The sequence below is a fragment of the Lepisma saccharinum genome, chromosome 20 (assembly GCF_977018435.1).
Source record: "Lepisma saccharinum chromosome 20, izLepSacc3.1, whole genome shotgun sequence".
Classification (NCBI taxonomy): Eukaryota; Metazoa; Arthropoda; class Insecta; order Zygentoma; family Lepismatidae; genus Lepisma; species Lepisma saccharinum.
In genome coordinates, this window is record NC_139248.1 from 15,188,960 (window position 1) to 15,214,436 (window position 25,477).

Sequence of the window (25,477 nt, forward strand, 5' to 3'; positions counted from 1 at the left end):
CTACGGAGTCCAAATTCCCCGTCACGAAAACGGGGAATTTGGACTCCGTAGAAAATTGACTGTACAGTCACTTTTCTACGGAGTCCAAATTCCCCGTTACACCGGCTTCGAAACCCAGTGTCGGATCCCACTTTAACTGTAGGTGGAATACCGATTAGACTGTCTGTGCATACAGTAGACTTAAAACAATAATTCAATCAATTCAATCTAGCTTTCCATCCATCTTTTGACCCCTAGCTTAACTTTACATCGACCTTTTAACCCATAGTGTAACATTCCGTCTATCTTCTAGCCCATAGCTTAACTTTCCATATATCTCTTGACACATAACCCTTGACCTTGTGCTTGAAATGTACAGACGAACGGAGCACCACCATTCAATTCTTAATTGCTTTTAGTTTCTAGTAATAGAGCGTGCTTGACAATTGTTGCCTTTCCCGTTTATCATTGATTTTTTCTTTCTCTTTGTGTTTTCTTGTCTCTCGTTCTCCCTTTACAGCTGCGTTCTTTGCTTCTTTCGTGTGATTTTTTGCAACAGATCCTCAACAGTTGTGCCACACGCTGCAAAATTAGGTAGGAAGAGCTGTTTTACCTAGCAGAAATTCCCGAGACAACCCTTGCTCTTGATTCTGACAGCGTTTCAGGCTTCTTCCTCTCGTACTCTCCCAGGAGGAAGAAAACAGATTATGCCTTCCTCTGTCAGCTCGCAAGAACTCTCTTGCCTTCTCGCGACAGAGAAAACCCTTCGATTTTCCTAAAAAAAATCTATTCCTGTTTCCCTTCGAAGATAAACTTTTTAAACAATCTTTTTTTTCCTGCTCTTTTCCGTCGGTGAATTTGTAAACCGTAAAAGTAACATTTTCTTGTGTGTGTGTCAATTTCACACGACTGTGAAAACATTTTCCTCTCTAACTGCATGTTCATACTTTTTTTAACAAAAAGATCGTACAGATACCGAACTTTTAACCACTTCGATGAGTTCGCGGTGGCAAACTTCAGGATGGCGGGTTTATCTAACTCTGCAGGGGGTTAAATCGAATGCATATCCTTGAAAGTTTTTCAGGTGGCTGTGTAACGTGTGCAAGGAGAGTTTATAACAGGAGAAACCATTGCATTGTACCGTGACGTCACATTATATGTATTGTATGGTGTTGAATATGTCAGCTCACACTGCCCACCGACCAAAATACTTAACCAACTATTCTAATTGTGTACTGTCGAATTATTTGTACGAATAGGTTATCCACTGTGGGAGGTTAGCAGACATAGTAGAGGTCAGGCAGTGGGATGAAGCAACAGTGGCATTCGCCTGGAGTGACAGAGGAAAACAACAGACAAACCTAGATATATTTTCATGACACTAATGCATTGTAATGCGGTGGTACTTGACTGACCTTTGTACAGTCACCGTCAAAATTGCTTGTAATTTCACTATATGTATCCTTAATGACAGGCAACCTAGATTATCATGAAATATTTCTGATTGCATACACGCAAGGATGAAACTTACTATTGTGCAACCAATGATGTGGAAGATAATTGTGCTTCCGTTGTGCTACAGTCACTTTTCATGACTAGTGTACATATTGATTTCATTATTGTTTTTTCCTTATGAACTACAGTATTGTTGTTATTATGAAATTCAGTAAGCCGTAGGGTGCTGACTCTGCTTGTGACACCAGGGTTTGATTCCAAGGATGGGTGTTCAAATATATATGTTGCGTTTCTTATTTAAACACTGGACTGATTATATACACTATTTAATGTACACTGACACTGGACTACATTGGAATGGAGTTGACCACCGTGTAGCAATGTCTCTCGCTGTTCTCTCGTTGTTTTCTCGTTGTTATTCGTACAGTGCGGGTATTTCCCGTAATGTACCACGCCCTGCACAGTCTCCGAAGCAGAGTCTGCACTGTCCTGCCACCTAGTGGCGACAAGTATAATGAATACTTATGATATACAAATGTTTACACATTAATAACACAAATAATAATACATACACTAATCTATCCCAAACATAGTCCCCCCTCTTGATCGAGTCGATCAACAAAAGTACAACTAATGATCTATTGGAAGAGGCACTAGTTTGTTAACTGGACGTTTATAGGTTGAAGATGACGTGCGAACAGTTGCAACACGCACTAGTCCATCCGCACCAGGATGCACTTGTTCAACTATAGCAAGTTTCCATGTAAGTGGAGGTAGGTGATCTTCCTTCACTAAGACCACTGTTCCTGGTTCCAAATTCTTCCTTTGGGTGTTCCACTTGGTCCTCTGCTGCAGGGAATGCAAGTAGTCCTTTGACCAACGGTCCCATAGTTGTTGGTACATCTGCTGCAATCTCTGCCATCTGGATAAACTGGATTCTTTGATGTTAGTCAGACTAGGCTCAGGAAAACTAGTTAGGGGTGCACCAATAAGGAAATGGCCAGGGGTTATAAAACTGGGATCTGTAGGGTCATGTGACATTACTGTGAGGGGCCTGGAGTTAAGACAGGCTTCGATTTGAACTAAGAGTGTTTCAAGTTCTTCGAAAGTGAGAGCAGAGTTCCCTACGATTCTCCTCAGGTGATGCTTCATGGACTTCACTCCTGCTTCACAAAGTCCAGCCATATTTGGGCTATTGGGTGGTAGAAAATGCCATTTGAATCCTTCCTGAGCTGCATGGTCTTCTAAAGACTTGCTGAAGTCTGATGATTGGAATAAATTCTTCAAGTCTTGTAATTCACGATTGGCACCGACGAAATTTCTTCCGTTATCGCTGTACAAGTTCAAACATTTTCCTCTGCGTGCCGTAAATCTTCGCAAAGCAGCAATGAATGACTTGGTGCTGAGATCTCCGACCAATTCTAGGTGTATGGCCTTTGTGGCAAAGCATACAAATACTGCTACATATGCTTTCAGCCTTGATTTGCTTCTAGTGATTGACGGCTTTATGATAATTGGTCCAGCGTAATCAACTCCAGTGTTTAGAAATGGTCTAGTGGACTGTATTCTGGATGGTGGTAATTGTCCCATGAGTTGGTTGGAAATAGATGCTCTTAATTTGAAACAAATGAGGCACTTATGCAGAATAGCTCTGACCACTTGTCTGGCTCTTGGTATCCAGTACTCCTGTCGTAATGAAGATATAAGGAGTTGCGGTCCTGCATGTAATAGCCTGTGGTGTTCTGAAAGAATGATCAATTCAGTTAAATGATGCTTCGGTGGCAATATTACTTGATGTTTGCTATCATATGGTAGTTGCGAGTGTCTAAGTCTTCCTCCAACTCTGAGTATTTGTTTGTCATCTAGGAAAGGATGCAAGTCTGAAAGTTGACTATCCTTTGACACCTGACTGTTAGAAGACAATTCTCGTATTTCCTTGCCATAAACTTCGTGTTGCACGCTTCTAATGCAAGAATGCAATGCTGATCTTAAGTCACTTGCTGACAATGATCCTATATGTTTCTCTTGTTTGTTCCTCGCATTGTGTAGAAATCTCAAACAATATGCAATCACTCTTTGAAGTTTCAATAACGACGAAAATCTGCTGATAAATTCTATTGTTGGTGCATTTGTGACTAGACTTACTGTAGTTGTTCTTTGTTCTTCAAGTTCGTCGAGTTCAAAGTCATCATCCCTTGACGATGTTGGACTCGAGGGCCATGCTGTTGTTGGAAGTGATAGCCAATCAGGGCCATGAAACCACATTTGAGAGGTGTGTAGTGAGTCTACATTTGTCCCTCTGCTGATTAAATCTGCGGGGTTCTGTGCTGACACTACATGTTTCCAGTACTGAGGCTTAGAACATTCTTGAATTTGTGAAACTCTATTCGCTACAAATGTTTTCCATCGTCTTGCAGGTGATGCAAGCCACGCCAGTACGATCTTCGAATCGGTCCATAGATTGATTCTACTGACTTCCAATTGTAGTAGTTGTAACACCTTGTGTGTTAGTTTCGCCAGCAACAAGGCAGCGCACAATTCAAGACGAGGAAGAGTGATTCTTCTTATAGGTGCCACACGCGAACGTGAACAAAGTAAATGTACAGTGGTTTCACCATTTTCATTTGTTGATCTAAGATACAAACAACAGCCATATGCAACTTGTGATGCATCTGAAAATCCGTGGAGTTGAATGTCAACCACTTTTCCTTGAACTAGCACAAATCTGTTAACTTGTATCTGATTAATGTTTGGTAACTGTTGAAACAAACGTTTCCACTCCATGTTGAGTTTATCTAGTAACTTATCGTCCCATTCCATGTTATGGAACCATAATTGTTGTAGAAATATCTTGTAAGAAATTACTATTGGACTCACTAGTCCCAAAGGATCAAAGATTGATGCGACAATAGAAGCTACTTGTCGTTTAGTGATGTTGTCTTCATAACATGACACTATCTCCTTGTTATTTGCTTGCAATTTATCGGTGACTGGATCCCACGTGAGGCCTAAAGCCGTAACGCTTGCTCCCTTGTCGAACTGAAATGGTAGTTGCATTTCTCTATGAGTAGTTGGTACTGCTTCAAGAAGTTCTGGATGATTAGAACACCATTTCTTCAAAGTGAATCCTGCTGAATTCAGTAAATCGATTAGTTCTCCTTGCAATTGTCTAGCTTCTTCAATACTGTTGGCTCCAGTGAGGAGGTCATCAACGTAAACATCTCGTTGTAAAACTTTGGATGCATTCGGAAACTTGGTTGCTTCCTCTTCAGCTAACTGCTGCAATGTTTTGGTCGCCAAAAACGGTGATGATGCCAAACCAAATGTGACTCTTGTGAGCTCGAACGTTTGTACTGGCATATCTGTAGATTTTCTCCAAAGTATGCGTTGAAACTTAGTGTCATCTGGATGAATCAGGATTTGTCTGAACATCTTCTCGGCGTCTGCCGTAAATACAACCTTGTGCGTTCTGAAGCGAAGAGCTATAGACTGAAGATCGTCATGTGTAGTTGGACCGACCATCAGTATATCGTTTAATGAGACTCCATTTGTTGTTTTTGCTGATGCATCAAAAACAATTCTGGTCTTCGTGCTGCTGCTGCTAGGTTTGAACACTGGATGATGTGGTAAATAGTATGACACGTCATCAGCTTCATTTGGATCTGGTTGTACTGGCTTCATGTGTCCCAACATTTCATACTCCTCGAGTATTCTGCTATACTCCTCTTTCAACTCTGGTTGTTGTTGAAACCTCTTCTCTAACTGATGTAATCTGAATAATGCCTGGTTGTATGAATGTCCTAGCTCTGTATGATTTGATCGAAATGGGAGACGATCGAAGAAACGCCCTGTTTCATCTCTGGTGGTGTGTTGATTGAAGTGGTTTTCACAAGATACTTCTTCAGCTGTTTTTGGTTTCGAGTACATTTCCTCCAACTCGAAAAAACGCCGTAATTGAGAATCCAAATTATCTTCCATGCGTACAAAACATGCTACTGTGGGTGTACTAGGTTGTACAGGCTGTTCCATCCGACCAGCTAAAATCCAACCTAATTCAGTATTTTGAAGAACTGGATAGTTTTCATCTCTCGTTTGTCTTTCAGGAAGAAGTAAGTGCAAGTAAAGTTCCGATCCAATTAGTAGATCTATCCCTTCTGGTTTGTAGAAATCTGGATCTGCTAACTCAATGTCGGTTGGTAGGTTCCAATGTTCATGATGAATAACTTGAGAAGGTACGTTCCCTGTGATGCGTGGGAGTATCAGACAAGTAAGTGAAGTCTGGAAGTCTGACACTCTTGAGCGCAGCTGAATGTCGACACTGTGCTTGGCTTCCGATGAAACATTATTGATTCCTCTGATTGGAATATGATTTTTCTGCTTTCGTAACTGTAGTCTCTGAACAAGATCTTCCTTGATGAAGTTTGACTGAGACCCACTGTCCAGGAGAGCTCTACATGTATGTGGCTGTCCCCTAGAATCGATGACTTCTACTAAAGCTGTTGATAGCAGAACGTGTGATCTTGGTTTACTCTTAAATGTGCAATATGAAGATTGTACTGAAGTTGTCCTTGCAGCTTCGTTCCTCGTGTCTGGTGAGTCATTCCTTGGTTGGTCTTGCCTTAGAGGACCTCCTCGTTTACCGCCTTCGTCTGGATGCAACAGTGAATTGTGTTTCAATCCACAGCGCCTACAATTACCTGAAGTACAGTTTCTTAAATTATGATTCGATCTGAGACAATTGTAACAAAGTTTGTTGTTGCGCACACACTCTTGTTTCTGCTTCAGACTTGCGCCTGCAAAAGACTTGCATGAATATAAGGAATGTGCTAATTTACAGAAATAGCATTGTGTATTTGTAGTTGTCAGGTAAGAATTTGACTGACGGATGTGTTTCTGTTTAGGGCTAACCTTGTGTTCATTGACATTTTTGTTTACGTGAACAGACTTCATTGATTCCAAAGCTTGACATTTTTGTTCTAGAAAGGTGAACAGTTCCTTTAGTGTAGGGAACGACTGATCGGTATGGCTTAATTCCCATTCCCTTCTTGTGTGAGAATCTAGTTGAGCCAAAAAATGATGTATCAAAATAACATCTTCTAACGGTGTTTGTAATTCAAGGGCTCGAAGAGCATTTAAGTTACTGGTGACATCATTGATGAACTGACGTAATTCTGTGGCATTTTCCTTGTTAATTGCATTCACATGCAAGATGTTATTGACATGACTTGCTGCTATCAGTCGTTTATTCTCATACCTATCTTTCAACAATTGCCATGCAATATCGTAATTTGAATCGGTCATGGGCAAAGTATCGATAAGTGTTCTTGCTTCAGATTCCAATGATGAACGCAAGTAGTGGAATTTCTGTATTTTAGGAATATTGTCATTTGTATGAACCATAGCCTGAAATGCATCTGAATATGCTAACCAATCCTGATAATTACCGTGAAACGTGGGTAAAGATACCGTGGGTAATTTGATGTGCTTGGTGCCTAATGATGAAGCATTGTTTACAACATTCGATCCATCTGTAGGTGCAGCTTGTGCTTGTTTATGTTTCTCTATAATGGATTCCATTTTACCCCGTACCTTGTAGTAAACTTCTTCAAAATCCCCCCTATGAGGTTCATGATTCTCGTTTATATCTTCTACTTCTAAACGTGTTTGAACTTCATCATATTTTTCCCACAAAGGTGTTAAATTCTGTAAACGGACCCTTACTTCTTGAACTTCCCCCGTATCTTCAAAGGAATTAACAAATGCTTGTGTTCGTGTTAACTGGCCCCTAAATCCAGCTCTCCTACGTATCAACACTCTTTTCTCTTCTTCATCCATCGCGAAGGAAAGAGGGCAAGATATGTAGGAAATAGTACGTGAGGAAAGAGTAAACAAAATATGGTGCGAGCCTATCTAACTACTGACCTTGACCTGAAGCTTCCCTGGGTGTTGGCGATGACGTCACTTCAGCCGACAGCAGGATACTGTAGTGGATGCTTGAAACTGTCCAAATTTATGATACTCAGTCCCGTGATGAGTTATCGTAGCAGATAACTTATTGTCCACTGAATACAACCGTGTATAACTCGGTCTTATAACAAAACATTCGACGTACGCACGATAACGATACGGAATGTCTGTTCAAACCACACGCGTAACGGTTGTGATCGAAAATTACACGTAATACGTAATAAGTACTGTGACACAGAAAGTTCTACGATTGAGCACATAACATGCAACCATATATTGACGTAAGTACGAATGTCAGTACACATCTGTAACTGGAACACTGCATACAAAGTCACTTCGACACCACGCGAAAACACTCGTTCTTTCCATGGCGGGCGAGTTGAGACGTTTGTTCTGATGCGTAACACGTCATATGTCACAGAGATTGTTCACTTCGTAAACTAATCCTGCCCGGAGATGACCATAAAATGTTGCGTTTCTTATTTAAACACTGGACTGATTATATACACTATTTAATGTACACTGACACTGGACTACATTGGAATGGAGTTGACCACCGTGTAGCAATGTCTCTCGCTGTTCTCTCGTTGTTTTCTCGTTGTTATTCGTACAGTGCGGGTATTTCCCGTAATGTACCACGCCCTGCACAGTCTCCGAAGCAGAGTCTGCACTGTCCTGCCACCTAGTGGCGACAAGTATAATGAATACTTATGATATACAAATGTTTACACATTAATAACACAAATAATAATACATACACTAATCTATCCCAAACAATATATATATATATTTTTTTTTTGCAACAATCTATATGCATGAGTGACTCATTCTCTCATCACCGAGTTCCTGGGTTCGACTCCGGTTGTAAAGCAGGCTGTATGTGATGCCAACACTATTCCCGCTCTAGGCGTAGAAATTGTTTAAAGTTTTATCTCCACATTCCCTATATGCTTTCATGGCACAGTAAGCCATGGTCCTTAGTATCGTGGGTAGATGCATTGAAATATCTTCAGTACTGTTTATTTTATCGCTTGTTAAACGTTGATATTAGCTTTATAAAGTCGATCAATAATAAAATTTCAGTAAACAGTTTATCTCGCAGACAAATTACTCTAATCACAGAGCCATCTGGCGCCGCGAGAAACAAGCTGTGACTTAATATTAACAATACGATGATGTACATGCTCAAACGTTAATGAGCAGAAACAGATATCTGGGAAAACTTTAGGACAACCCTCGTATATGATCCAATGACGCACAAAAATACAATTGTTTTCTTCTTGGCGGATTAAAATGATTGAATGCATTTCGCCCTACAATCAGACGCATGAAATGTTTCCCATATTATCTACGTCACTGATGCTGAAGCTCATTATCCTAAGACTCGTCGGATAGATATTTATATCCATCCTCTCGTGTCCTTGTCCTATCCAGTAGGGAAGAGAACACCATCAAGAGGGGAGGGGAGAGGTATAAGATCCCCTTCCCCCAGATCATCTAGAAACATGCCTTTGCTCTCAACCCGCTGGCGACATGTCGAAACGTGGCGGAGATCTATGTCTGCACAACAAAAACAAAATTCAGGCCTCATCTTCCTAACCCCCCTCCCCTCACCTCTTCTTTTGACATAGGAAGACAAAATCAAAGGATTTGTTAATATTCCGAACACGAAAACGTGAGAGGGAGAAACAAAACATTTCTTTTACTCGAGATAAATTGAAATTCTAAAAACTTCGCAAACTCAATTTTCTTCGTTTCGGCTTTGTTGGAAGAGAAAACGGGATTCATCCCTATCCACAGGTAGCCTCGTAATTGCTTCTCGAGTTCCAGATTGGATTTTCAAAAAAAGATCAACGGATTGCAAAAAGTTTATAAAGGGTGTCCCAATAGAAGCGACGGATTTAATATGCTGAATAGAACACTTTTTTAAAGAAGAATGACAAATATTTTTGGAGCAAATTTACAATACCGGAAGTATCTTCAATTGCTTTCAAATTCGGCATACTCACTAATTTTCACTTCGTAATCACGAATCTGCAGTTAAAATTTGGTGGTCACATCTAGAAATTGCAAAATAAGTCTAGAAAAGTGGGTCCGTGAACGGAGTAAACACTCTTGATTTATGAATGAAATAACTATTTTTTGCAATGATTAGCGTTTCAAAACTATGTTTATGATGACCCTTAATTTTAACTATGCTTGCCTAACCTAACCTAACCTAACCTTACCGTGAATGGTTCGTGGGGGAAACATGTTTTCCACCTTTATGCAACATGCCATTTTCTCACATGCAAATCAACGCTCTCACTTATTGCACAGCACTTGAGCAACGTTGGTAGCAAGACCGTTGTGCGGAAAGGAAGGCGTCTTCATATCGTTTCCATGTTAGTGTATGGAGAGTCATAGCGGTAATTGACAAGGTTATTTTGCAATTTCTAGACGTGGCCGCCAAATTTTAACTGCAAATTCGTGATTACGAGGCCAAAATTAGTGACTATGCCGAATTTGAAAGTAATCGGAGATGCTTCCGGTATTGTCAATTTATACCATATTTTCAAATCATTACAACGGGTAAATGTTCCGATTTAAGAATGATTTTTTTTACTCGCAATAACACTGTCACGCACAATAACGATGTTCTCAACAGATTGAGAGCACGGTGTTTGGTAAATTTCTTATATCCGTAAAACGGCTGAAAATTGCTAGTTCTTTTAATTTCAATATTCGTACTTACGTATTCTGCCTTGAGAACCATTGTTGAAGGTGGCATTTCGCTTATTTCACGGAAATAAGCTTTATTTGCGACATATCGAGTAAGTTTTCTTAGTTTCTTTTTGCCTTCGGTAACACGCAAAATGTAACGTAGCCCCACAAACCATTGACGCATAGCCCCACGAACCATTCATACATAGCCCCACGAACAATTTCCGGTAAGGTAAGGTTAGGTTGGGTCACGTTTAGGTTACAATAGTTAAAAATTGGTTTAGAAAGAAAATGCGTAGCCCCACACACCATTCTCGCATAGCCCCACGAACCATTGACACATAGCCCCACAAACCATTTGCGGAAACTTACCTTCTTCAGTTACAAAAACACGTGTTTGGAAACACTGACCGGCATTGACCGTGATTACGTCATCACACAGAGGCAACATCCAGCTGGAAGGAAATGGATGTAACAGCTTTCGCGCATCGGTCACACATTTATATCGAAAAATGGATTTACTGGCAAAATTCAATGAACGATGCGAGAAAACGCTTCCCCGAACTTCCACAACTATAAAGAAACTGCATCCGGTAAGTAATTTCTCCTATAAATTTGAAGAAATCCGTTTTCCGGAGATAAGAAATTGTTTAATGTCTGCTGTCGAACCTGTTTCCTCAAATGTCTTGCTCAACTTACGAACTTACTCTCACTAGGTGCACATTCACGTCCAAGGATTGCACAAAGCTTCCGTACAGTTTCTGCATAACACTCGCCATTCTTGTAATGAGTTATCTCTATCACAACTCGATGTTCCTTTGTGAAACCCTCCATGTCAACTAAGCTGCAACAATCACCGATAAAGGTATTGTTAGAACATGTTGCGTAAATCAAACTTGGCATCCTTAAATCGGAGCATTTATCCGTTGTAATTATGTAAAAATATTAGTGATTCTACTTTAAAAAAGTGTTATGTTCAGCATATTAAATCCGTCGCTTCTATTGGGACACCCTTTATATTATATTCTGAACCAAGATGCACGAATGTTTTTACATAAATGGATGTGTGTGTCTGTGTCTTTGAAAGATAGGATTGTGAGAAAATGTTATAATTTTATCGCCAAATTGTAATTGCATGTGTGCCCTAACCCCAAGTATATTTATTTTAAAACACATTACCCACCAATCAACCTTGGTATATACCTTGGTATATGCTTAAGCAGAAATTAATAAAATTATGAATACAGAAACGAAACAAAAGCTAATCATTTTCAAGTACAGGGATTCATGTTTCATTTGTACTCTACAATATTTCTTGCATTAAAAATCTTGATTAAGGTAACTGTTAACGTACATGAGTTACTCTTTAAAGTGATTGTAACTGCGTTACTTTATTGAAAGTTAATGTAACTGTGTTACTTTCTCAAGGGAATAACAGTAACGAAGTAACTTTCTCAAACCAATAGAAAATAGTAACAAAGCTGCGTTCTATATTCAATTGACAACCGCAATGGAGTTAGTTTCTCAAGTGAATATCCGTAACGGATTTTCTTTCTCAAGTGAATATCCGTAACGGATTTTCTTTCTCAAGTGAATATCCGTAACGGATTTTTTTTCTCAAGTGAATATTCGTAACGGATTTTCTTTCTCAAGTGAATAATCGTAACGGATTTTCTTTCTGAAGTGAATAATCGTAACGGGTTTTCTTTCTCAAGTGAATACCCGTAACGGATTTTCTTTCTCAAGTGAATAACCGTAACGGATTTTCTTTCTCAAGTGAATAACCGTAACGGATTTTCTTTCTCAAGTGAATAACCGTAACGGATTTTCTTTCTCAAGTGAATATCCGTAACGGATTTTCTTTCTCAAGTGAATATCCGTAACGTATTTTCATTCTCAAGTGAATATCCGTAACGTATTTTCTTTCTAAAGTGTATATGCGTAACGTATTTTCTTTCTAAAGTGAATATCCGTAACGGATTTCTTTCTCAAGTAAATATCCGTAACGGATTTTCTTTGTCAAGTGAATATCCGTAACGGATTTTCTTCCTCAATGAATGATCGTAACGGATTTTCTTTCTCAAGTGAATATCCGTAACGGATTTTCTTTCTCAAGTGAATACCCGTAACGGATTTTCTTTCTCAAGTGAATAATCGTAACGGATTTTCTTTCTCAAGTGAATATTCGTAACGGATTTTCTTTCTCAAGTGAATATTCGTAACGGATTTTCTTTCTCAAGTGAATATTCGTAACGGATTTACTTTCTCAAGTGAATAATCGTAACGGATTTTCTTTCTCAAGTGAATAATCGTAACGGATTTTCTTTCTCAAGTGAATACCCGTAACGGATTTTCTTTCTCAAGTGAATAATCGTAACGGATTTTCTTTCTCAAGTGAATATCCGTAACGGATTTTCTTTCTCAAGTGAATAATCGTAACGGATTTTCTTTCTCAAGTGAATATTCGTAACGGATTTTCTTTCTCAAGTGAATACCCGTAACGGATTTTCTTTCTCAAGTGAATACCCGTAACGGATTTTCTTTCTCAAGTGAATAACCGTAACGGATTTTCTTTCTCAAGTGAATAACCGTAACGGATTTTCTTTCTCAAGTGAATATTCGTAACGGATTTTCTTTCTCAAGTGAATATCCGTAACGGATTTTCTTTCTCAAGTGAATATTCGTAACGGATTTTCTTTCTCAAGTGAATATTCGTAACGGATTTTCTTTCTCAAGTGAATATCCGTAACGGATTTTCTTTCTCGAGTGAATATTCGTAACGGATTTTCTTTCTCCTGTGAATGACCTTAACGGGTTTTCTTCCTCAATGAATGATCGTAACGGATTTTCTTAAGTGAGTAATTGTAACGAATTCTCTTTCTCAAGTGAATAACAGTAACTGATTTTCTATCCCAAATGAGTAGCAGTAACCTAGTTAATTTCTGATGAAAGTAACTATAACGCGTTTATTTTTAAAGAAGAACTTTCCAAATACTGACAAACAAAACACGCACACATACATTCATTCAGATTCACATATGCATATGTGTTCTTTTCTGGAAGATGGTTGTCTTCATAATGTCTCAACAACCCTCTAAGGTTACATTTTATTGACTTAACAAATTTTCCAAAGCTTAAATCTGTCGATGTTCCTGCCTACCACGTAAACTAGTTAGCGCTAGAGAATAGGAAGAGGTGTTCAAATTGATCTGCTATTCCAATGAGAATTAAAATGTTATCATCATTGACTCAGCAACAATGACGTAATATTTGAGTGGATATTCAGATTAACAGCCCGTATAATACATAATCTAGTGTCCCGTGATGATATTTGCTTGATTAAAGGGTTTTAATAATTGCAGAACTAAAAAACAAGATACATGGTTGAAGATGAAACTTAAGACAGATGGTGCTGAACGAGTAGGCTCAATATTCACAATGTGTAAGAAGCAAACATGTAGTGTGTAATCAAAAGTTCATAATAAAACTATTAAAGAAAGAAATATGTGGAATTATGTGTTAAAGATGGTACGCAAAGCATTGTCAGGCCTCGTTGAAGTTTTTTTTTCTTTTCAACGAGGTCGTTAAGTTGTTGTAATAAACGGATAAGATACAAGTTGTATGTAGAATTTATGTCGGGTTATTTTCGTATACTTATTCTGTTTATTTTGTTACGTTTTTAACAGTTTAGGTTAACCATGACAGTGAATTATGATACGCTCTCCCTTTGGAATATGTGAGCAGGGCCTCGCATAACCGTAAAGGAGCAGTGAGCGCTGCTGAAAACGTCTGGTAGCTGAAACCATGTTTTCCTTCCCCTTCTCAAGCGTTCATTGGTCGAGCTCTCTCGTGTTACCACTTTCGCAGAGACGTGTTTCCGTTCAAAGCCCTAATCACATGCACTGCATTCGTACGAGGATTATTTCTGAACAGTAAATTGTATTAGCCAATAGGGTTTCTCACAATCATAGCAGCGCTCGTGTAGGTTGATGCACGGGTTGCATACTACAGACGTGCTTCGGCATTCTTCTCTGCCGACAGCTTTCCCAAAACGTTTCTGAGGGTGTACACAGATCAAAAGGGAATCATTTTTCTTTTCCGCGTTGCATTATTCATGCTTTCATCTTGCTGGGTGTGGTGAGTCTTCGCGGCTGTAAAACAATACGATGCTCAGGGGAAAGTCAACAAGAGCACGGCCTTCCCTCTTATCTTCCCAGTCAACACGAGCTCCTACGGCAAATAGTTCCTGGTTCTTCCCAAGAGTCAAATGGATCGCTTGCGAGAACCAAAACGGTATGATCGCCGTGCATTGTGTGGGCTGTAAACTGTGCCTCGCAACTTTAGCCTGCAGAATTGGCTATCAAAAGGTCCTTGTTTGATTTGCCTCCAACTGAACATGGTCTTTGGAAAATAACGTGTTACTGCAGATGTCTGTGGTGTTTCTTTACGGAATAAGGATCTGCCAATGGGTTACTCTACGGCACGAAGAACTGTGAATCTGTTATTTTACGAGACGAGGAACTGCGAATCGGTTACTTTACGAGACAAGAAACTGCGAATGGGTTACTTTACAGGACGAGAAACTGCGAATGGGTTACTTTACAGGACGAGAAACTGCGAATGGGTTACTTTACAGGACGAGAAACTGCGAATGGGTTACTTTACGGGACGAGGAACTTTAAAGCTGTTACTTTACGGGACGAGGAACTTTAAAGCTGTTACTTTACGGGACGAGGAACTACGAACCTGTTTGTTTACGGGACGACGATCTGTGAACCTGTTAACTTTACGGGACGACGAACTGTGAACCTGTTAACTTTACGGGACGAGGAACTGGGAATGGGTTACTTTTCAGGACGATGAAACTTTGAATGGGTTACTTTACGGGACGAGAAACTGCGAGTCTTTTACTGTGCGGGACGAGGAACTCTGAACCTGTTACTTTACGAGACGAGAAACTGAGAATGGGTTACTCTACGGGACGAGGAACTGGGAATGGGTTACTTTACCGGAAGAGGCATTGTGAATAGTTTACTTTACAGGACGAGGAACTGGGAATGGGTTACTTTACGGGACGAGGAACTGTGAACCAATTACTTTATGGGACGATGAACTTTAAACCAATTACCTTACGGGACGAGAAACTGGGAATGGGTTACTCTACGGGACGAGGAACTGGGAATGGGTTACTTTACGGGTCGAGGAACTGGGAATGGGTTACTCTACGGGACGAGGAACTGGGAATGGGTTACTTTACGGGACGAGAAACTGAGAATGGGTTACTCTACGGGACGAGGAACTGGGAATGGGTTACTTTACCGGAAGAGGCACTGTGAATAGTTTACTTTGCAAGACGAGGAACTGGGAATGGGTTACTTTACGGGACGAGCAACTGTAAACCAATTACCTTACGGGACGAGGGACTGGGAATGGGTTACTCTACGGGACGAGGAACTGGGAATGGGTTACTTTACGGGACGAGGAACTGTGAACCAATTACTTTACGGGACGAGGAACTGTAAACTAATTACTTTACGTGACGAGGAACTGTAAACCAATTACCTTACGGGACGAGGAACTGGGAATGAGTTATGAGTTACTCTACGAAACGAGGAACTGGGAATGGGTTACTTTACGGGGCAAGGAACTGTGAACTAATTACTTTACGGGACGAGGAACTGTATACCAATTACCTTACGGGACGAGGAACTGGGAATGGGTTACTCTACGGGACGAGGAACTGGGAATGGGTTACTTTACGGGATGAGGAACTGGGAATGGGTTACTTTACGGGACGAGCAACTGTAAACCAATTACCTTACGGGACGAGGAACTGGGAATGGGTTACTCTACGGGACGATGAACTGTGAACTTGTTACTTTACAGGATGAGAAACTGGAAATGGGATACTTTATGGGATAAGGATCTGTGAATGGGGTACTTTGTGAAATAAGTAATTATAAATCAGTTACGTATATTGTGAATGATTAACTCTATTTGTGCAAGGTAATTCTAACGTGCCTCCCTGAAACGCTTTGTACTTGTAATCAAGGAGTCTCGGATATTATTACCAGTTGACAGCGGTTCAGATTAGAGAGATCAGTGAGAGGCCTTACCATGTTTCTTGTATAATGTAGATATAAAAGTTAACAGCAGTTTAACATGTCTATGTTTTATGCTGCATTCCTTCTATTTTGAAACCACAAGATGTGTGCGTATTAGGTATGTAGTTGAGGGATGATGTCAAGTCAGAGACATCTGTTGGGCTGCTGCTATACTACAAGAAACTACGTACTACACTCATTCAGGTCAATTGAATCGTCTTACCCATTCCAATATCTTTCACAGTAACTTTCAAAAGAGTTGTTATTTTTTTAAATTTCTTCACGGCCAAACTACAATTGATTTAGGTTTCTTTTAACTCCTGGTTCTTCTTTTTATTGCATTTTCACTCTACTTCAGATAACAAGAGAGACGTTTTCTTCGAATTCTCATCCTTCATATTTTTTTTTTCAGAAGCAGCTCTAGAACTTCTGAAAACCATTCTTCGATCAGAATGGAAAGTAGCCGCCCCTTCTATGTGTTTCCGCTCTAACTCAGTTGGAAGGACACCAGATGTTTATTTCCCTGTGTCAACCTTATGAATGGGGAAAACCGTCCCCTCCATTTGAATAAGAAAACGCACCGAGGTTACGACAGAGTGGTGCGAGAGATGGAAATGTGTTGTAACATGTTTCCGCCAGATGGTGCAGATGTAGCTGTCAGCGCTCCATTGAGAGGGATATTGTGGTTCGTCGTGATAGCAAGGACATGTCAGAATTATCATATTTCTTTTCTACCGAAGGCCTAACCCAAGCAATTTCATGATTTCATCGGAAGCATTAATAAGAAGATATGAATAGAATGATAGAAGCTCGCAGTTAAAATATTTCGACATGCTTTAAAAATAAGTGTGAACAAATGCTTATTGCCACGAAGGCTTCGGTTTTCCCCGAATAGTGAGTTTGGGGAATTTTCATGGCTGCCTGATTGGTGGGGGCGTATATATGCAATAAAGCTAAATGGCATTCGGGTTGTATGTGGAAAGATGGTAAACAAGTAAACATTAGAATCCTACATTTGTTATTTTATTGGGTGTCCCTACGTTTACAATCTTTTTGATTAGTTACAAAAAAAAGTGAAACACATGTATCCTAAGAAGCATATAAAAAACTTTTAATATTCATATATTTTTCCAGAGTTATTAAAAAGAGAAGGGAAGAATGAAGATAAGTTTATAAACAAACGAACTTATTATTCTACCTCCCTTGGGTGCATACTTAAATTAATATACCACGGCTACAATATCTTCAGGGTAATAGGTTCTTTCTTTGAGAATGTAAATCAGAAAGCAGAATAGCCAAAGGATATGAGAAAATGCGAATCTATATTCTGAAAATCTTCACAGTTTACAAAGATTATATGTTTGAAGTAATATATATATTCACAGAGGTTAGATTCTTCTTAGACGGAAGAAGATTGGCTTCTTTCTTCTTCTATGAACGTGACCTTCTTCTTCTTTCTTCTAAGAACAAAAATTTCTTCTATGGAAAAAATTGTTGACTTCTTCTTTCTTCTGAGTAAATCTTAATTTGACTACTTCTTTTTTCTTCTTCTGTGAAGCTGGCCTTCTTCTTTCGTCTAAGAATGTAAATTTCTTCTACAGAAAAAATTGTTAACTTCTTCTTCTTTCTTCTGGATAAATCTTATTTTGACTTCTTTTTTCCCGTCTGAAGAAATGGATCATCTCCTTCTTCTATCTATAGCAATCATCTACTTCTATATTCTTTGAAGAATGTATCATCTGTTTCTTATTTCTTCTATTTATATCAATCATCTATTTCTTCTATCCTTTCTGAAGAATGGATCATCTACTTCTTCTATTTATTGCAATCTTCTATTTCTCATACCTCTCCTAAATAATCTCGAAATCTTTTTCCTGCACGCTTCACCCTTTTCCTGACCAAAGCTCAAATATATTCAGGGGCGACAAATCTGGATATAGCGCCACCTCCTATATCAAACCGAAAAGGGACAACCAAGGATTGCTAAAGAAAAGCTCTAGGGTATATGTGGCCCAGTGCGTCTAAACTAACTAGCGCAACCGTAGCGCCACCAAGGACAAATCAACCAAAATCTGACGATATACTCCTCGCCAGGATTAACCGAACAAACTCGATCAGAAGACCGAAAGACACGGTTTTGAAATCGCATCTCGACTTCTTAACTTTGCTGTACTTTCAAGCTATGAGTATATTATTAATCATTATAATTTCCCTTTCAATTTATATTTCCTATCATTTATATACAATATTATAATCCGTACTCATTTATCTTTCGTTTGTTTTAATCAATAGAATCATCTTTTGTCTCCTCAGATTTCGTTAATCAACTTTCTTTCCACTTTTCTGTTGCGCTGCCATCTGTTGTCGCTTCTGCTAACTAGTTCATTCCATATTAACAATTGGGTTCGGCCGACTAGACACGTAACACTGTGAAGCACAATTTTGGAGTTTTTTATTGTAAATCCTCAGTTTCTAGTGAGAAAGACGTGCCTAGCACAATTTCTTGTAGTCTTGTTGTGCACTTGAAACTTTTAAGCAGAGATTCGGCCTCAGATTTAGTCTGACATAGATTTCTAACGAGTATTTGATTTCAAAACATATGAAACAACGATAAGAGTGTCGGTAACAAAATCAGCCTTATTTTCCTCTTTAGTGTGAAAGCTATGAACTCTGTTCTACACACCCCCAGCAAAAATGTTGTCGTGTGGGTATTCTCGACATTTCTCTTCCGAGCTGATCGCGTACCCCTGGGAGTACGCGTACCACAGTTTGAGAACCACTGTCCTAAAGCATTGAATCGCGATCTGGCTAACAGAACGCTCTGATTTGTGTCCTGGCTGGAGATCGAGCGCGAGTGTTCAACGGTAGACTCGCAATTTCGTCACCGAAGATTTCAGATTCGAGTGCTGGTTTGGAATTGGGCGGGCGTTTCTTTATGGATGTTAATAAAGGGAAAGGTAACCTTAACCGTGCACATTGCACCGTGCCATGAAAGCACAAATAGGGGAATGTGGAGGTGGGACCCCACATATTCAATGATATCGGCCATTCTTGAAGGTGAAGTGATCATCACCACCGGCCGGCCGATGTACGAAATTGTTCCAATTCATGTTAAGATTGACTGACTGACTGAATTGTTGTTTTAAGTCCAGTTTAGGCACAGAAAGGATACAGTTTAAAATGGGATCCGAACTATTGTGCCACGTGCCTCCACCGGGTATCATACCCGAGACTCCTTGATTACAAGGCGACGACGTTAGCACTACGTCATCGAAGAGGCCTCATGTTAAGATTGAAATGTTAAGGGTGAAAAACATGTATTTAGGTTTTGTTCTGATAAAACCATGATGATTGCTAATATTGGGGGTGACAATACTAGTAATGTTGTAATATTTACAGACTATAGGGCCTCCCATTTGGCGTAGTGGTAACGTCGCCGCCTTCTAATCAATAGGTAGAGGTAGAGGATACCTGGTAGAGGAACATTGCACGGTCGTTCGGATCCCACTTTAAACTGTAGGTCCATTCCCAATTATCCTATCTGTAGATAAAGTGGACTTAAAACACCAATTCAATTACAGACCCTTTAAAGAAATGTAGTTCCTGCTAAAATAATGAATAAATAATAAATTGAGTGAAACTATAGCGTAGGAAAATTATCCTTTCCTGAGATGTACGCTTTTCTCGCAAATGAAATACAACGTATTTATAATATCCCAGCCAAGGAAGAAGAGGCTACACAACTGTCCGCTAATTTCACTTAGTTTTCTTCTTTTTAGGATACTGTTTTGTATTAGAGGAGGACATTTTATGTGAATAAATCACAGCGAGACAAATGCCCACGTTTGCCAGCGAGTCTGGCATTCTAGACCTCTCACCAGGCCAGCAATCAAGCGAGCGGTGATGACATTTACGCTGCAACACGGTGAATAATTTCTCTGCGAGCTAGGGAAATTTGAAGGTCAAATACCTTTTCTCTCGAAGTAGCTTCCTGTTGTTCCTCACAGCGAGTAATTCGATTTCGAAGCCGAGGGAGCACTTTCTTTCGCCTGCACCACCTGGCGGAGAAGTCGAGAATCAACATTCGGTTTCGTGCGTCGCAACGGAACAATCGCGCAACGTACAGTGCAGGATAATTTGATGAGATCTCGCCGTATCTCTGAGAGGGCTTCGTCCTCCTATTTCCGACCGCAGCTGAAAACAAAAGAGACACGGGGCAGAGCGGTTGCATTTCGCATTCATGACTTTCGTCCTGTTCATATTTCTTTCATGGCTCTTTTTTGTAATGTGGATATATCAAACTGTCATTCCTTTTAACAGCTAAGTTGGTCTGGGAATTCTGCCCTTGCCAAAAAATAATGGTTCGCTGTTTGAAATCGTTTGGGAAACCTTGTTAGAACAGTGATTTGAACCATTGGCCTCAGTGTGTCACTCTGTGAGGGCGTTCCGAAGATAGATTATCAATCCACAACTGTATTGTCGTAAAGAAATTGAATTTCGGAGAAATACTATGCCCAGTCTCCTCTTCTGATCATATCGATTGATCCCTAAAGTTTGTCTTTGTGTATCACTCACCCATCACAGGCAGTGCACAATTCCCATAGTCTATTCCCTATTAACCCCTGATGTGTTCCATCAACCACTGCCTCCCTTTCTACAATTCCCATAGTACATTCCCTACTAACCCTGGCGAGGTGAGCAATGTTCCATCAAACACTGCCTCCCGTAGAAGTGTCGGAAAACTGTCATTATGTTTTCTGTCAATAAGAAACATACTTCGCGAATGTACAAAAAATTGTCTATAATTATCTAATCCCACTTTATATTGTTTCTGAAACTATCTGTATATTAGTAATGATCAATTACTGTATAATCCTACAGGTGCAGATGTATTCTTTGAAAAAAGAAGGAAAGATTTTGCTGTTCTTTAACAGGTGTGATTTTAGCGCCATCTGAATCTCGGCTTGCAAACTGCTCAAGGTCTTAAACACGACTGGGTCACGTGTGAAGAAAACGTTGTTTACTCTTTTTTGATATATAGTCTCACACGAAATCAGCGAGAGAAAGACTTTTACAGCTGCACTAAAAACAGGAATGGAAACTTTGAGGGGAGAGGAGACTGCAATCCACACTGGGGGCGGGGGAAGGAGGGGCATTGGGCAAACACAAGTGAAGGAACCATTTGTCCCGATGATTGCTGTAGGAACTGTGTATAGCTTGGGAACTAAACCGCACGGAAATCGTGTTAAGTGCATGAAATGTACCAGGCTGAGCTGGCAGAAGGAAGAAACGCTGGTGGCGAGATCTGGCGGCGACTAAGTTAATCTCAGCCTCGTATGTTCTAAATTTGGTTTCCAGAAAGCTGCAACTTTTGGAGTTGGTGAGTATGGTACCTCATGTAAATTCTTGCTTTCATGTTTTCGGTTTTGGGGAAGGGCCTGGTCGGGAATGTGGCGGTCAAAGTTGTCTCGGGGAAGTAAGTAACTTGATTTTTAGACATGAATTCAGCAACTGGTTAGAATAGCCAATCAGAGAGCTCTGCACCTTTATATCCATAGGTGGATCCAGAATTTCTTTCTGGGAGCGGTATAGAAATATATGTATATTTGCATTAGTTTTTTGGAGGTGGGGGTGGCAAAGCTTGTTTTTGGTCAATTCTGTATTCACGTAAGAAAATGGGGCCTAGACCTTTACTTTCAAATGGAATAGAACCACATCTTCGCCGGAAAACGATCTTGGTTGTTTGCTAAAATATTAGTAAGAATTAAAAACGAAAGAGTTAAGTGTATCAATGTAATTTATGTACAACACATCCTCCTTTGAGGGTATCTCCAATGGAGTAATTTTCACTTTAGCGTCCTTTAATCAAGACCTTCAGGATTCGATTGAATTAGTTGATAGATTGAATTAGTGTATTTTCCTTCACTTTTCTACCAAGTTTGGTTAATCGCAAAGATGAGGCTGAATCTTTTGAAGATGAAAGATGAAGGGACATTCAAAGCACACAACAAAGTCCCATTACATAAGAGTATTATACTGGCCATGAGTCCAGACGCCAGATCCTCGCTAGTCTGCAAGATGCAGTCTAGGGTGTACTACGTGGACGTGAGGCTGACATTTGTGTGTACTACGTGGTAGGATCACCCCCTTACACCCCCCTCAGGATTCGAATTCCGGTTGTAACACATTTTAGTGTCCAGTCCCGATTAGCCTATTTGGGTTAAGCCTTATTTTGCTTTTTGCTTGTAAAAGTATATTACGATTGAAGGAGAGGGGGGAGTAGCCTCAATCACATTTTTGCCCCCGCACTATGGCATCTCAATGCTATGGCTCTGTCCGAAAGGTACGAAGTACAGACTTGAATTATGGTCTTGGCGGAAGTGACGTCACCTAGTACAGTTCGAAAGCGCCAAGAACAGAAGCATGCAAGTACACAGCTCGCAGTACAGATGGTTGGTGACTAGGTCACGTGGTTTCCACACTCGTTTTTCATTTGTTTAAAATCACGGAGGTAGAAAGCCAGCAGCACAGGTAGATATACGTTATTGGCCAGCAAGTTGTTGGTTATAGTTCTTCTAATGTATGGAAATGTATGTGTACGAGCATTTGAAAATGCTATGTAATGTCTATGGTGAAAAATAAGTGTTTAAAACGCAAGGAAAACAACCGAGTACTAGTTTTATCTACTGATCGTATTTGGCGCTGCAGTCGAAGTGCAATTCGAAAGACAACACTTCCAGTACACGACTTGAAGACCGCACTCCAAGACCATACTCGGAGGATGCTCGCTCCAAGTACGGTCTTGCACCTTTCGGACACGGCCACTGTCTTGTCTACAAAGAGAAAGTAAACTGTCTTTGCTCCTACAGTTTTGGCACCCAATCGGCGGCAAAGATTATGTCATGCCTTTTCATGATACTTAGTTATACATTTTTGGGAGGGCCCCGTGCTCCTTCCGCTAAATCCCCTAATATTTATATCATATGTGATAGTCTCACTGAAACACTTTACCTAATAACCTCCACTACGCACTGTCCAGGATTATAGTACTGAACACACTTGTCAATATTTATTGTCCTGAGCACGAATTTATGCTCCAAAGATGGCAGCACAGTTAACTAGTATTATTATCATAAAAGGGATGATAACGCAGTAAGTTTAATCTCTTCTTTGTAAAGGTATTTCATATTATTATTACTTGTTTTAAAGCTTATAAGACAGAGGTGTAGTTAATATGTATATTAAGGAGATATGTAAGCCTAAATTTCAACCTGTTCATACATATTGATGGGTATATTTTTGAAATTGCACTGGTCCAAATAGGTACACTAACAAAAAAAGTCTTGATGGTAATTGCAAATCGATAGAATCAAGCCTTGAGCTTTTCTGTTCCTAAATTTTACATACGTTATAAGCTTTCTTGAAAATGCCCACATACAGGGTGAGTGAAAAGTCAGGTTACATTGGGATATCTTCAATGTGTACACCTTGAGCATCAATGCATTTGTGCACGCAACGTTTCCAGTTCTAGAGAACCTTTTTGCAGAACGTCCTGCATAATTATGTCTGCACATTACACAATGCGTTCCTTGAGATGCTGGATGTTCTGTATCTTAACTGAGTAGACGAGAGCCTTTAAATTACCCCAAAGGACAAAATCCATTGGTGGCAGGTCTGGAGACCGGGGTGGTCACTCAGGAAAATCACCTCCACTCTTCCGTCTTTTTGTCAGCATCTTACTTCACTCACAGTCAGATACTTTCTAAGGAACCTGACTTTTGTCTCACCCTGTATGTATTTAAAAAGTTCCAAAATTATTTTGTGAATGTCGATTTTTATTTGTGGTAGAAGGTTGTGAAAATTTTACTTAAAAAATTGGGAACTATGTGGCTTGCTCTAAAATGGAATGGCCCATGTTTATATAGGTGTGTGTAGGTTGAGCTTTGTAGGCTCAATTCAAAACCGACCCCACGCCACTGCCTGTGAGTGCGTACTTACTTTAATGACTAAGGATGGACGATATCGGAAATTTGATATCGCGATATATCGTCAAGAAAATGTTGTCACAGGCGATAAGATACGATACGATACGATATTTGTTTCCGTATCGTGATATCGGCGATATATCGTCTCCACGATATATATCCCCAAATATCATGACGATATCGCTGACACGATACATATCAGCAAATATCGTGACGATATATCGCCAAAATATTGTGAAGATATATCGTCTAGTTGATATCGCCTAGACGATCTTTTTCAAAATCGCGATATATTGTGTGGAAGATATATCGCCCAAAACTATTAATAACACCCAGTGTGTCACGATAGCTGCGAGGAAAACTTTAACTGTTAACAGTGTTGCACAAGTGGCGACCTCTGGAGACACTGAATGAAAATCAACACTTTCGGAAAGTGGCTCAAAGGGGTAAGATACCAAACTAATTTATGGCGCCATTAGTTAAACGAGATCGCCAGCGGGGCAGTACATAATGAAATTAACAGGGTTAATTAGCAAAATCTGGAAGGAGCCATATCTCACAAGCGTTTTTCCCAACGGGCGCACAGAAGCACTTGCAGATGTTGAAATGGGGCAGGACTGCAACTGGATATTGTATATCAAGAGAAATCGCCGAAACTATCTGGGTCAAAGCGTTTCGGAAACATAAACAGCACCCTGTAGGCTGAATAGAGATGATTATTTGCAGAGGAAGTCCAGCTAATAAGCAGGGAAGTAGGAAGGAAAATGTACAGTAGTGTAAATGTAAAATATGCTGGAGTTTCTTTGTGAAAAAAGATTCCTTGTGTACTGCGTGGGAAACAACATTATAGTTACTGTGGTGTATGTTTTGCAGTAAATGCATTGTTTAATACATAAGAGCCGTTCCATGTGAAAGTGAACAAATTATAAATTATTATAATTATTTTTTATTGAAAGTATCAATGTGAAATTAAAGGGAAAACTATTCAGAATTTAGAATTATTAATACAAACATTAGTTTCATGGCTTTCAAATAATATACGGGGTGGGAAATAACCTTTTGCTAGGGGTCCACAGTAAAAAGTAACAAGAATTAAGAAATTATGGTAATACCAAATGTTTACTACGACATTTGTGGTTACAAAAACAAAATTAAAAGTTAGTATGTCCGCCGTTTTCTTCTCTCACAGCACGAAGACGATAAGGGTAGGAGCTCAGAAGATTCGCAAACAGTCCGTATTCCATTCCATGTCACGGAGGACTTGTTCCAGATGTGCAAGGAGTG

The 25,477-nt window shown here is 39.8% G+C and overlaps 2 protein-coding genes across 3 annotated transcripts in view; one reads left to right on the plus strand and one right to left on the minus strand.

The window, feature by feature from the left end:
- Positions 1 to 25,477, plus strand: part of LOC146003739 (neuropeptide CCHamide-1 receptor-like) — a 353,803-nt gene that overhangs the window by 91,156 nt on the left and 237,170 nt on the right. The window contains exon 1 of one of the 2 annotated variants that reach the window (XM_083142135.1): positions 21,429 to 21,588. The exons of the other annotated variant lie outside the window; for it this stretch is intronic. The gene's annotated coding sequence lies outside the window, so the exon portion shown is untranslated. Of the gene's footprint in view, positions 1 to 21,428; positions 21,589 to 25,477 lie in introns of those variants that run through there. 2 annotated transcript variants of the gene reach the window in all.
- Positions 2,065 to 7,269, minus strand: LOC146003354 (uncharacterized). The gene has a single exon (XM_083141632.1). The coding sequence runs from the start codon at positions 7,267 to 7,269 to the stop codon at positions 2,065 to 2,067; it is 5,205 nt and encodes a 1,734-aa protein (XP_082997758.1).

Bases quoted from the DNA above. Each gene is read 5' to 3' on its own strand.
- LOC146003354 (XM_083141632.1), bottom strand. From the start codon at position 7,269: ATGGATGAAGAAGAGAAAAGAGTGTTGATACGTAGGAGAGCTGGATTT.